This window comes from Chamaea fasciata, unplaced genomic scaffold, assembly GCF_029207755.1.
Source record: "Chamaea fasciata isolate MVZ Bird 193981 ecotype frontalis unplaced genomic scaffold, bChaFas1.0.hap1 SCAF_935, whole genome shotgun sequence".
Taxonomy (NCBI): Eukaryota; Metazoa; Chordata; class Aves; order Passeriformes; family Sylviidae; genus Chamaea; species Chamaea fasciata.
In genome coordinates, this window is record NW_027095020.1 from 5,836 (window position 1) to 18,056 (window position 12,221).

Consider the following 12,221-nt stretch of genomic DNA (forward strand, 5'->3'; position numbering starts at 1 on the left):
CCCAGGTGGATTTCGGGCTCCCCAGGTGGATTTTGGGATCCCCAAGTTAATTTTGGGGTTCCCCAGGTGGATTTTGGGGTTCCCCAGGTGGATTTTGGTCTCCCCCAGGTGGTTTTCGGGTTCCCCAGGTGGATTTTGGGGTCCCAGGTGGATTTTTGGGGTTCCCAAAATGAAATTTGGGGTCCCCAAGATGAATTTTGGGATCCCAGGTGGATTTCGGGTTCCCCAGGTGGATTTTGGGGTCCCCAGGTGGATTTCGGGTTCCCCAGGTGGATTTTGGGATCCCAGGTGGATTTTTGGGGTTCCAAAAATGAAATTTGGTCTCCCCCAGGTGATTTTGGGCTCCCCCAGGTGGATTTCGGGCCCCCCCAGGTGGATTGTGGGCGGTTCTCCCCTATTTCTGCTCCTTGGTGGGGGCGTAGTAAAGCTCCAGGGGTTTGCTGAGCTTCCAGAACTTCTCGTTCACCAGTTCCAGCGTCAGGGACCCGTTCAGGGGCTGGGGGGGGGCGCAAAAATCGGGGTCAAAAAACCCCCAAAGTCAACCCAAAAAACCCCAAAACGAACCCCAAAAAACCCCAAAATAAACCCCAAAAAAATCCCAAAATAAACCCAAAAAACTCCCAAAATAAACCCCAAAATAAACCCAAAAAACCCCAAAATAAACCCCAAAAAAATCCCAAAATAAACCCAAAAAACCCCAAAAAACCCCAAAATAAACTCAAAATAAACCCCAAATAAACCCAAAAATAAACCCCAAAATAAACCCAAAATAAACCTCAAAAAAAAACCCAAAATAAACCCAAAATCCCCCCCAAAAACCCCAAAATAAACCCAAAAAACTCCAAAATAAACCCCAAAACCCAAAAAAACCCCAAAACAAACCCCAAAAAACCCCAAAACAAACCCCAAAAAACCCCAAAATAAGCCCAAAAATAAACCCAAAATAAACCCTAAAATAAACCAAAAATAAAACCCCCAAAACCCCAAAATAAACCCCAAATAAACCCAAAACAAACGCCAAAATAAACCCCCAAAAACCCCAAAATAAACCCAAAAAACCCCCAAAATAAACCCCAAAATAAACTCAAAATAAACCTCAAAAAAAACCCCCAAAATAAACCCCAAAAACCCCAAAATACACCCAAAAAACCCCAAAACAAACCCCAAAATAAACCCAAAAAACCCCAAATAAACCCCCCAAAAAACTCCAAAATAAACCCCAAAATCACCGCAAGAAAATGTCAACGGGAATCGCCAAACAAATCAAATTATTCCACAAAAAAAATCCAAGTTTTTACCCCAAAAACCCCCAAATTTTTCCCCCCGAAAACCCCCAAATTTTTCACCGAAAACCCCCAAATTTTTCCTCCAAAAAACCCCAAATTCTCCCCAAAAACCCCAAATTTTTCCTCCAAAAAACCCCAAATTCTCCCCAAAAACCCCAAATTTTTCCCCCAAAAAACCCAAAATTTTCCCCCCAAACCCCCAAATTTTTCCTCCCCAAAACCCCAAATTTTTCCTCCAAAACAACCCAAATTCTCCCCAAAAAACCCCAAACTTTTCCTCCAAAAAAATCCCAAATTTTTCCCCCGAAAACCCCCAAATTTTTCACCAAAAAATCCCAAATTTTTCCTCCAAAAAACCCCAAATTTTTCCTCCAAAAAACCCCAAATTTTTCCTCCAAAAAACCCCAAATTCTCTCCCAAAAACCCCAAATTTTTCACCGAAAAATCCCAAATTTTTCCTCCAAAAAACCCCAAATTTTTCCTCCAAAAAACCCCAAATTTTTCCTCCAAAAAACCCCAAATTCTCCCCAAAAACCCCAAATTTTTCCTCCAAAAAACCCCAAATTCTCCCCAAAAACCCCAAATTTTTCCCCAAAAAAACCCAAAATTTTCCCCCCAAACCCCCAAATTTTTCCTCCCCAAAACTCCAAATTTTTCCTCCAAAAAACCCCAAATTCTCCCCAAAAAATCCCAAATTTTTCCTCCCCAAAACCCCAAATTTTTCCTCCAAAAAACCCCAAATTCTCCCCAAAAACCCCAAATTTTTCCCCAAAAAACCCCAAATTTTTCCCCCAAAAACCCCAAATCCTCGCCCAAATTAACGCCCAAAACTCCCCCCAAATTCCCCCCTCCAAGAAATCCCAGAATTCCCCCAATTTTCCCTCCGGACTCCCCAAAATCCCCCCAAAACCTCCCAGGCCCCCCTGCGACCCCTCCCCCTCCATTTCCCGCCCATTTCCTGGTCACTTCCGGGTTGGACAGGAAGTGAGCGATGGCGCCACCGGAAGCGACGGCGGCCATGTTCCCTAAGCCCCTCCCCTCCTATTCCGCGTCACTTCCGGGTTTGACAGGAAGCTCCCGCGATGGACCCCCCGGAAGTGACACTCCCTAAACCCCTCCCACTCATCGTCGCCATTTTCTCCCATTTCCATTTCACTTCCGGGTCTGACAGGAAGTTCCCGTGACGGCGCCACCGGAAGCGACGGCGGCCACGTTCCCTAAGCCCCTCCCCTCCTTTTCCGCGTCACTTCCGGGTTTAACAGGAAGTTCCCGCCACGGCGGGAACCCTCCATCTTGCCCCACTTCCGGCGGGGACAGGAAGTTACCGTGAAGGCGCCCCCGGAAGTGGTGGTGTAGATGGTGTACTGCTTCTCGCTGACGTCACCGAGCGCGGGGGCGGGGTCGGGCCCGGGGGGCGGGGCCTCCTCCAGGGCGATGCGCAGCGCCAGGTACTTGGAGAGGTGATCCACCGTGGCGTTGGACGTCGTCTTCACGAACCTGGGCGGGCGCAACAAGGGGAAAAGTCCGCGGGAACCCAGGGAAAAGCGGGAATTCTCAGCCGCGAGCGGCGGCTGGGAACAGCCGGGGGGGGGAAATTCCCGGAAAAAGCAGCCGGAAAAATGGGGGGAAGTCCGTGGAATTGCCGGGAGGAGGACGGGGAGGAGGAGGAGGAGGAGGAAGGAAAAGAGGGAGAGGAGGAAGAGGAAGATGGAGATGTCTGGGAGTGGCTCCCCCTGGGCCACCAGCAGGGGGCGTGGCCGGGACAGGAAGTGGAGCAGAAACAGGAAGTGGGACAGGAAGTGGGACAGAAACAGGAAGTGGGAGAGGTAGTGGGACAGAAACAGGAAGTGGGACAGAAAGTGGGACAGGAAGTGGGACAGAAACAGGAAGTGGGACAGGAAGTGGGACCGGAAGTGGGACAGAAACAGGAAGTGGGACAGGAAGTGGGACAGGAAGGGGAACTGGAACTGGAAGTGGTACAGAAACAGGAAGTGGGACCGGAAGTGGCACAGGATAATGACGAGGATGAGGATGAGGATGAAGACCACTCACCGTGTCTGGCTGTACTCGCCCTTCTCCGCCAGCAGGGGGTGTGGCCGGGACAGGAAGTGGTACAGAAACAGGAAGTGGCACAGGAAGTGGGATAGAAACAGGAAGTGGGACCGGAAGTGGCACAGGAAGTGGGACAGGAAGTGGCACAGGAAGTGGGACAGGAAGTGGGACAGGAAGTGGCACAGGACAATGAGGATGACGAGGATGACGACGAAGGCCACTCACCGTGTCTGGCTGTACTCGCCCTTCTCCACCAGCAGGGGGTGTGGCCTGAACACCAGCTCGATCTCGCTGCTCCCGGCCTCGGCCTCGGCCTCGGGGCTGCCCCGCCCACCCTGCCCGGCCCCGCCCCCTCCCGGCCCCGCCCCTTCCGGCGCCGCCTCGGCCTCGGCGTCGGGCCCGGAGTCGTCGGAGGCGCGGGAACGTTTCCGGCTGGGCCCCGGCGGCTCCGGCGGCGTCCCCAGCGCCTCCAGGGGCTCCTCGGCCCCGCTGAACGCCGCCGAGTCCGCCTCGGCCGCCAGCTTCCGGACGCGCTGCGCCCTGGAGCGCGGGGAACAAAAATAACGGGGTAATTAATAATGGGGGAGGGGGATTAATAATGGGGGTGGTGGGGGAAAAAAAAATACCCGGGGAAAAAAATAACGGGAGTAATGGGGGGAATAACGGGGGGAATGACGGGAATGACGGGGGGAATAATGGGGGAAATAATGGGAATAATGGGGGGAATAATGAGGAAATATTGGGAATAATGGGGGAAGTAATGGGGAAATAATGGGGGGAATAATGGGGAAATAATGGGAATAATAGGAATAATGGGGGAAATAATGGGAATAATGGGAAAAATGGGGGGAATAACAGGGGGAATAACGGGAATGACGGGGGGAAATAATGGGGGACATAATGGGGGGAATAATGGGGAAATAATGGGGAAATAATGGGAATAATGGGGGAAATAATGGGAATAATGGGGGAAATAATGGGAATAATGGGGGGAATAATGGGGGGAATAATGGGAATAATGGGGGGAATAATGGGGATAATGGGGGGAAATAATGGGGAAAATATTGGGGATAATGGGGGGAATAATGGGGAAATATTGGGAATAATGGGGGAAATAATGGGAATAATGGGGGGAATAATGGGGAAAATAATGGGAATAATGGGGGGAATAATGGGGATAATGGGGGGAATAATGGGAAAATAATGGTGGAAATAATGGGGAAATAATGGGAATAATGGGAATAATGGGGGGAATAATGGGGAAAATAATGGTGGAAATAATGGGGGAAATAATGGGAATAATGGGGGGAATAATGGGGGAAATAATGGGGGAAATATTGGGAATAATGGGGCAAATAAGGGGGAAAATAATAGGGGAAATAACGGGGAAAATAATGGGGGAATAATGGGGGAAATAATGGGAATAATGGGGGAAATAACGGGGGAAATAATGGGGGAAATAATGGGAATAATGGGGGAAATAATGGGAATAATGGGGGAAATAACAGGGAAAATAATGAGAATAATGGGGGAAATAATGGAAATAATGTGAAAAAATAATGGAGTAAATAATGGGAATAATGGGGGAAAGAATGGGGAAAAATAATGGGAATAATGTGGAAAATAACGCAGAAAATAATGGGGGAAATATTGGGAATAATGGGGGAAATAATGGGGAAAATAATGGAGTAAATAATGGGAATAATGGGGGAAATAACGGGAATAACGCGGAAAATAATGGGGGAAATAATGGGAATAATGGGGGAAATAATGGGGAAAAATAATGGGGAAAATAATGGGAATAACAGGGAAAATAATGCGGAAAATAATGGGAAAAATAACGGGGAAAACAATGGGGATAATGGGGGAAAAGTGGGAGGAATAATGGGGAAAATACTGGGAATAACAGGGGGAAAAGCCATTTTCTGCCCCGCTGTCGCCCCAAATCCCACAAAACCGCCCCAAAATCCCGGAGAACTCCGGGAATTTTGGGAATGACTGCATGTTGAACAGGAATTCCAGGAATTTTCACAGACCTGGGTGAATTTGGGGCCATTTTCCACCCGTTTGGGACCATTTACTGCCCCGTTTTCACCCCAAATCCCACAAAACTGTCCCAAAAATCCCCCCCCCAAAAAATGTGGGAATTTCGGGAATTTGTTTGGCCTGCCTCCTGAGCGGGAATTTGCAGAGATTCGGGTGAATTTGGAGCCATTCCTGAGCCATTTCCCCCCGTTTTGGAGCCGTTTTCTGCCCCTTTTTCGCACCGTTTCCACCCCAAATCCCCCCCAAAAAATCCGGGAATTCCAGGAATTCCCGCATTCCCTGTGCGCGGCCTGCACCCTGACCAGGAATCTCCGGGATTTTCACGGATTCGGCTGAACTCGCCGCCGTTCTGGAGCCACTTCTCCCCCGTTTCAGTTCCACTTCCGCCCCGTTTTCACCCCAAATCCCACAGAAACGCCCCGAGACCCCCCGGGAAAAAAAAAATCCGGGAATTCCGGGAATTCCGGGCCGACCTGTGCATGGCCTGCATCTTGAGGCCCTCCTCGATGCTGGAGCTGAGCGCCTGCTGGTTGTGGAGGCGGCTGAGCTTGGCCAGGACGCGGTCCTGGTGCGCCTCGTACTCGTCGCGGCTCGGGTAGATCTTGGAGATGAGCGCGTCGAAGTTGGGGTCGGGGCGCAGGGAGCGCTTGGAGACCAGCTTCTTCCGGCACGTGGGGCACTCCTTGTTCCTGGAAATACAGGGGAAAAGTTGGGGGAAAATTGGAAAAAAACGGGGGGAAAAACGGTGAAAAAATGGGAAAAAACGGCAAAAAAACGGGGAGGAACGGCAAAAAACGGGAGGAAAAACGGGGGGAAATGGGAAATGGGAACTCAGCTTCTTCCGGCACGTGGGGCACTCCTTGTTCCTGGGGAAACACGGGAAAAGTGGGAAAAGTCGGGAAAAATGGAAAAAAAGGGGGAAAAACGGTGGAAAAATGGGGAAAATCGGCAAAAAAATGGGGAAAAAACGGCAAAAAAATGGGGAAAAACGGCAAAAAAAGGGGGGAAAAAACGGGAAAAATGGGAAATGGGAACTCAGCGTCTTCCGGCACGTGGGGCACTCCTTGTTCCTGGAAATACAGGGAAAAGTGGGAAAAGTCGGGAAAAATTGGAAAAAAGGGGTGAAAATGGCGGAAAAATGGGAAAAAACGGGGAGAAAATGCGGAAAAATGGGGAAAAACATGGGGAAATGGGAAATATTGGGAAAAGTTGGAAAAATGGGACAAAAATTGGGAAAAATTGGGGAAAACGGGAAAAAGCTGGGAGGAAATGGGATTTGGGAAATGGGAAAGCCAGCCTCGTGCTGCAGGTGGGACGCTCCTTGTACCTGGGGGAAAACTGGGAAAAACGGGATCTGGGGAGAATGACACCCAGGTGACACCCGGGGACACACACAGGTGACACACAGGTGACACACACAGGTGACAATGACACCCAGGTGACACACACAGGTGACACAGGTGACACACAGGTGACACACAGGTGACACAGGTGACACACACAGGTGACACACAGGTGACACACACAGGTGACACAGGTGACACCCAGGTGACACACAGGTGACACACACAGGTGACACCCGGGTGACACACACAGGTGACACACAGGTGACACAGGTGACACACACAGGTGACACACACAGGTGACACACACAGGTGACACAGGTGACACACAGGTGACACAGGTGACACACACAGGTGACACACACAGGTGACACACACAGGTGACACACAGGTGACACACAGGTGACACACACAGGTGACCCAGGTGACACACACAGGTGACACAGGTGACACACAGGTGACACACACAGGTGACCCAGGTGACACACACAGGTGACACACACAGGTGACCCAGGTGACACACACAGGTGACACACACAGGTGACACACACAGGTGACCCAGGTGACACACACAGGTGACACACAGGTGACACACAGGTGACATAGGTGACACACACAGGTGACAATGACACACAGGTGACACAGGTGACACACAGGTGACACACAGGTGACACACACAGGTGACCCAGGTGACACACACAGGTGACACAGGTGACACACACAGGTGACACACACAGGTGACCCAGGTGACACACACAGGTGACACACACAGGTGACACACACAGGTGACCCAGGTGACACACACAGGTGACACACACAGGTGACACACACAGGTGACCCAGGTGACACACACAGGTGACACACAGGTGACACACAGGTGACATAGGTGACACACACAGGTGACAATGACACACAGGTGACACAGGTGACACACAGGTGACACACAGGTGACACACACAGGTGACACACACAGGTGACCCACAGGTGACACGTACCCGCTCCGGAGCGCGGTGACGATGCAGTCGGAGCAGAAGCGGTGCAGACTCGGGGGGTGACACACACAGGTGACAATGACACACAGGTGACACAGGTGACACACACAGGTGACACACACAGGTGACACAGGTGACACACAGGTGACACAGGTGACACACACAGGTGACACACACAGGTGACACACACAGGTGACACAGGTGACACACAGGTGACACACACAGGTGACACACAGGTGACACAGGTGACACACAGGTGACACACACAGGTGACACACACAGGTGACACAGGTGACACACAGGTGACACACACAGGTGACACACAGGTGACACAGGTGACACACAGGTGACACACACAGGTGACACACACAGGTGACACAGGTGACACACAGGTGACACACACAGGTGACACACAGGTGACACAGGTGACACACAGGTGACACACACAGGTGACACACACAGGTGACACAGGTGACACACACAGGTGACACAGGTGACACACACAGGTGACACACAGGTGACACAGGTGACACACAGGTGACACACACAGGTGACACAGGTGACACACACAGGTGACACACACAGGTGACACAGGTGACACACAGGTGACACACAGGTGACACACACAGGTGACACACAGGTGACACACACAGGTGACCCACAGGTGACACATACCCACTCCTCAGAGCGGTGACGATGCAGTCGGAGCAGAAGCGGTGCAGACTCGGGGGTGACACACACAGGTGACAATGACACACAGGTGACACAGGTGACACACACAGGTGACACACAGGTGACACACACAGGTGACACACACAGGTGACACAGGTGACACACAGGTGACACACACAGGTGACACACACAGGTGACACACACAGGTGACCCACAGGTGACACATACCCACTCCTCAGAGCGGTGACGATGCAGTCGGAGCAGAAGCGGTGCAGACTCGGGGGGTGACACACACAGGTGACAATGACACACAGGTGACACACACAGGTGACACACACAGGTGACCCACAGGTGACACACAGGTGACACACACAGGTGACAATGACACACACAGGTGACACACACAGGTGACCCACAGGTGACACGTACCCGCTCCGGAGCGCGGTGACGATGCAGTCGGAGCAGAAGCGGTGCAGACACTCCTTGGTGGTCATGGTGTTCTTGAGCATGTCCAGGCAGATGGGGCACATCAGCTCCGAGTGCAGCGAGCGCGGGGACACGGCGATCTCCGTGCCGTCCATGATGGCCTCCTGGGGACGGCGACACACCTGGGACACCTGGGGACACCTGGGGACACCTGGGACACCTGGGACACACCTGGGGAAACCTGGGGACACCTGGGACACACCTGGGACACCTGGGACACACCTGGGACACCTGGGGACACCTGGGGGGACACCTGGGGACACCTGGGGACACCTGGGACACACCTGGGACACCTGGGACACCTGGGACACACCTGGGAACAACTGGGACACACCTGGGGACACCTGGGACACCTGGGACACACCTGGGGACACCTGGGGACACCTGGGACACACCTGGGGACACCTGGGACACACCTGGGGACACCTGGGGACACCTGGGGACACCTGGGACACACCTGGGACACCTGGGACACACCTGGGGACACCTGGGACACACCTGGGACACCTGGGACACCTGGGACACACCTGGGACACACCTGGGACACACCTGGGACACACCTGGGGACACCTGGGGACACCTGGGACACACCTGGGGAAACCTGGGGACACCTGGGACACACCTGGGACACCTGGGACACACCTGGGGACACCTGGGACACCTGGGACACACCTGGGACACACCTGGGGACACCTGGGACACACCTGGGGACACCTGGGACACCTGGGACACACCTGGGACACACCTGGGGACACCTGGGACACCTGGGACACACCTGGGACACACCTGGGGACACCTGGGACACACCTGGGGACACACCTGGGACACACCTGGGACACACCTGGGACACCTGGGGACACACCTGGGACACACCTGGGGACACACCTGGGACACACCTGGGGACACACCTGGGACACCTGGGGACACACCTGGGGACACCTGGGGACACCTGGGGACACCTGGGGACACACCTGGGACACCTGGGGACACACCTGGGACACCTGGGGACACCTGGGACACACCTGGGACACCTGGGGACACCTGGGACACACCTGGGACACATCTGGGACACACCTGGGACACACCTGGGACACACCTGGGACACACCTGGGACACCTGGGACACACCTGGGACACACCTGGGGACACCTGGGGACACCTGGGACACACCTGGGACACACCTGGGACACCTGGGACACCTGGGGACACCTGGGACACACCTGGGACACACCTGGGACACACCTGGGACACACCTGGGACACCTGGGACACCTGGGGACACCTGGGACACACCTGGGACACACCTGGGACACACCTGGGACACATCTGGGGACACCTTGGGGACACCTTGGGGACACTCCCTCATTTTTGGGGTGGCCCAATCCTCGTCGCCCCGCCCCCTCCCAATTTTCATCCCAAATTTTGGGGTTTTTTCCCCCAAAAATCTGAACCCCCCGAATTTTGGGAATTTCCTCCCAAATTTTTGGGTTTTTTTTTCCCCCTCAAATTTCCGGGTTTTTTCCCCCAAAATTTCGGGTTTTTTCCCGTCCAACACCGGAGTTTTTCCTCCCTCAAATCCCGCGGTTTATTCCCCCCAAAATTTCACTTTTCTCCCCCAAATTTTGGAGTTTTTCCCCCCAAAATTCCGAGATTTTCCCCCTCAAAATTCCGAGATTTTCCCCTCAAAATTCCGAGTTTTTCCCCCTCAAAATTCCGAGTTTTTCCCCCTCAAAATTCCAAGTTTTTCCCCCCAAAATTCTAAGATTTTCCCCCAAAAATTCTGAGATTTTCCCCCTCAAAATTCCGAGATTTTCCCCTCAAAATTCCGAGATTTCCCCCCCAAAATTCCGAGTTTTTCCCCCCAAAATTCTGAGATTTTCCCTTCCTCCAATTCCGGAGTTTTTGGGGGTTTTTTTCCCCACAAAACCTCACCGTTCATTCCCCAAAAATTTCAGGTTTTTCCCCCAAAATTTCAGTTTTTTCCCCCAAAATTTCAGTTTTTTCCCCCAAAATTTCATTTTTTTCCCCCCAAAATTTCAGTTTTTCCCCCTCATAATTTCAGGTTTTTCCCCCTCATAATTTCAGTTTTTTCCCCCATAATTTCAGGTTTTTCCCCCAAAATTTCATTTTTTCCCCCAAAATTTCAGTTTTTCCCCCTCACAATTCCAGTATTTTCCCCCCACTTTCGGGGTTTATTTCTCCCCCCACTTCCGGGATTTTTTTTCCAACCCAAATTTCAGTTTCCCCCTCAAAATTTCGATTTCCCCCCTCAAAACCTCGGCTCTTCCCCCCCCCCCAATTTCGGGGATTTTTTCCCCCCCCCATTTTCAGAGTTTCCCCCCCAAATTCTGACCCCAAAATTCCCAGTTTTTCCCTCCCCAAATCCCGTTTTTTTCCCCCCCGACCCCGGCGTTTTACCTGCGGCGTTCGGTGCAGCTCGTACAGGCTCAGCTCCCACGTCTTGCTGGCGCTCTGCGCGCTGGCGGGGGCGGCCATGGCTCCTCTCCCCAAAATAAAAAAAAATCCCCGAAAAATTCCACGCGGGAATTCCCAAAAAAAAAAAATAAATTCCGTCTCCCCCTCCCCCTCCCCCTCGGGGCGCTCCCGCGCCGCCGCCGCCGCTTCCGGGTGGCGCCGGCCGATGACGTCACGGCGGAGCGGCGGCCAATGGGAGGCGCCGCTGGTCCCGGCCAATGGCGGGGCGAATGGGTGGGCGTTTCGGGGGGGGGCGTGGTTTACGCCATGTATGGGTATAAAAAGGCGCGGCTATGTAAATGAAGTGCCGCCGTTCGCGCCGTGTGGAGGTATGCGTGGGGGGCGTGGTTATGTAAATGAAGCGAGCAGCATTTGGCGACGCTGTGGGCGCGTTTGTGGGCGCGGCTTGCGCAATGTATGGGCACGGAGAGGCGTGGTTATGTAAATGAGGGGCGGCGCGTTGATCCATGTGGCTGTGCAGGGGCGTGGTTATGTAAATGAGGGACGGTGTGTTAATCCGTGGCTGTTCAGGGGCGTGGTTATGTAAATGAGGAGCGGTGTATTAATCCATGTGGCTGTGCAGGGGCGTGGTTATGTAAATGAGGGGCGGTGCGTTGATCCATGTGGCTGTGCAGGGGCGTGGTTAAGTAAATAACGAGCGGTTTGTTAATCCATGTGGCTGTGCAGGGGCGTGGTTATGTAAATGAGGGGCGGTGTGTTAATCCATGTGGCTGTGCAGGGGCGTGGTTATGTAAATGAATCGGATCGTATTCTGTGCGTTGGTGGGGGCGTGGTTATGTAAATGAATCGGATCGTGTTCGGTGCGTGGTGGGGGCGTGGTTATGTAAATGATCGGATCGTATTCGGTGAG

The 12,221-nt window shown here is 52.8% G+C and overlaps 1 protein-coding gene across 2 annotated transcripts; it reads right to left on the reverse strand.

The window, feature by feature from the left end:
• Nucleotides 1-297: 297 nt before the first annotated feature.
• On the reverse strand, nt 298-11,499 carry RING1 (ring finger protein 1). Of its 2 annotated transcripts, none has more exons than XM_066209401.1 (6): nt 11,294-11,499; nt 8,821-8,981; nt 5,858-6,073; nt 3,564-3,878; nt 2,612-2,783; nt 298-496 (listed from the first exon to the last, which is right to left on the reverse strand). In XM_066209401.1, the coding sequence occupies exons 1-6, from the start codon at nt 11,369-11,371 to the stop codon at nt 395-397; spliced, it is 1,044 nt and encodes a 347-aa protein (XP_066065498.1). In that variant the 5' UTR covers nt 11,372-11,499; the 3' UTR covers nt 298-394. The 2 variants fall into 2 exon arrangements, with proteins under 2 accessions (XP_066065498.1, XP_066065497.1); XM_066209400.1 differs by lacking the exon at nt 11,294-11,499 and adding an exon at nt 9,222-9,249 and having other exon boundaries at nt 8,821-8,999.
• Nucleotides 11,500-12,221: the final 722 nt, after the last annotated feature.

Excerpts from the sequence above, each read along its gene's own strand:
- RING1 (XM_066209401.1), bottom strand. The coding sequence starts at position 11,371 with ATGGCCGCCCCCGCCAGCGCGCAGAGCGCCAGCAAGACGTGGGAGCTG. Across the intron at positions 8,982-11,293 it reads AGCTGCACCGAACGCCGCAG|GAGGCCATCATGGACGGCAC; the intron begins GTAAAACGCCGG and ends CGCCGTCCCCAG. Across the intron at positions 2,784-3,563 it reads GGCGAGTACAGCCAGACACG|GTTCGTGAAGACGACGTCCA; the intron begins GTGAGTGGCCTT and ends GCGCCCGCCCAG.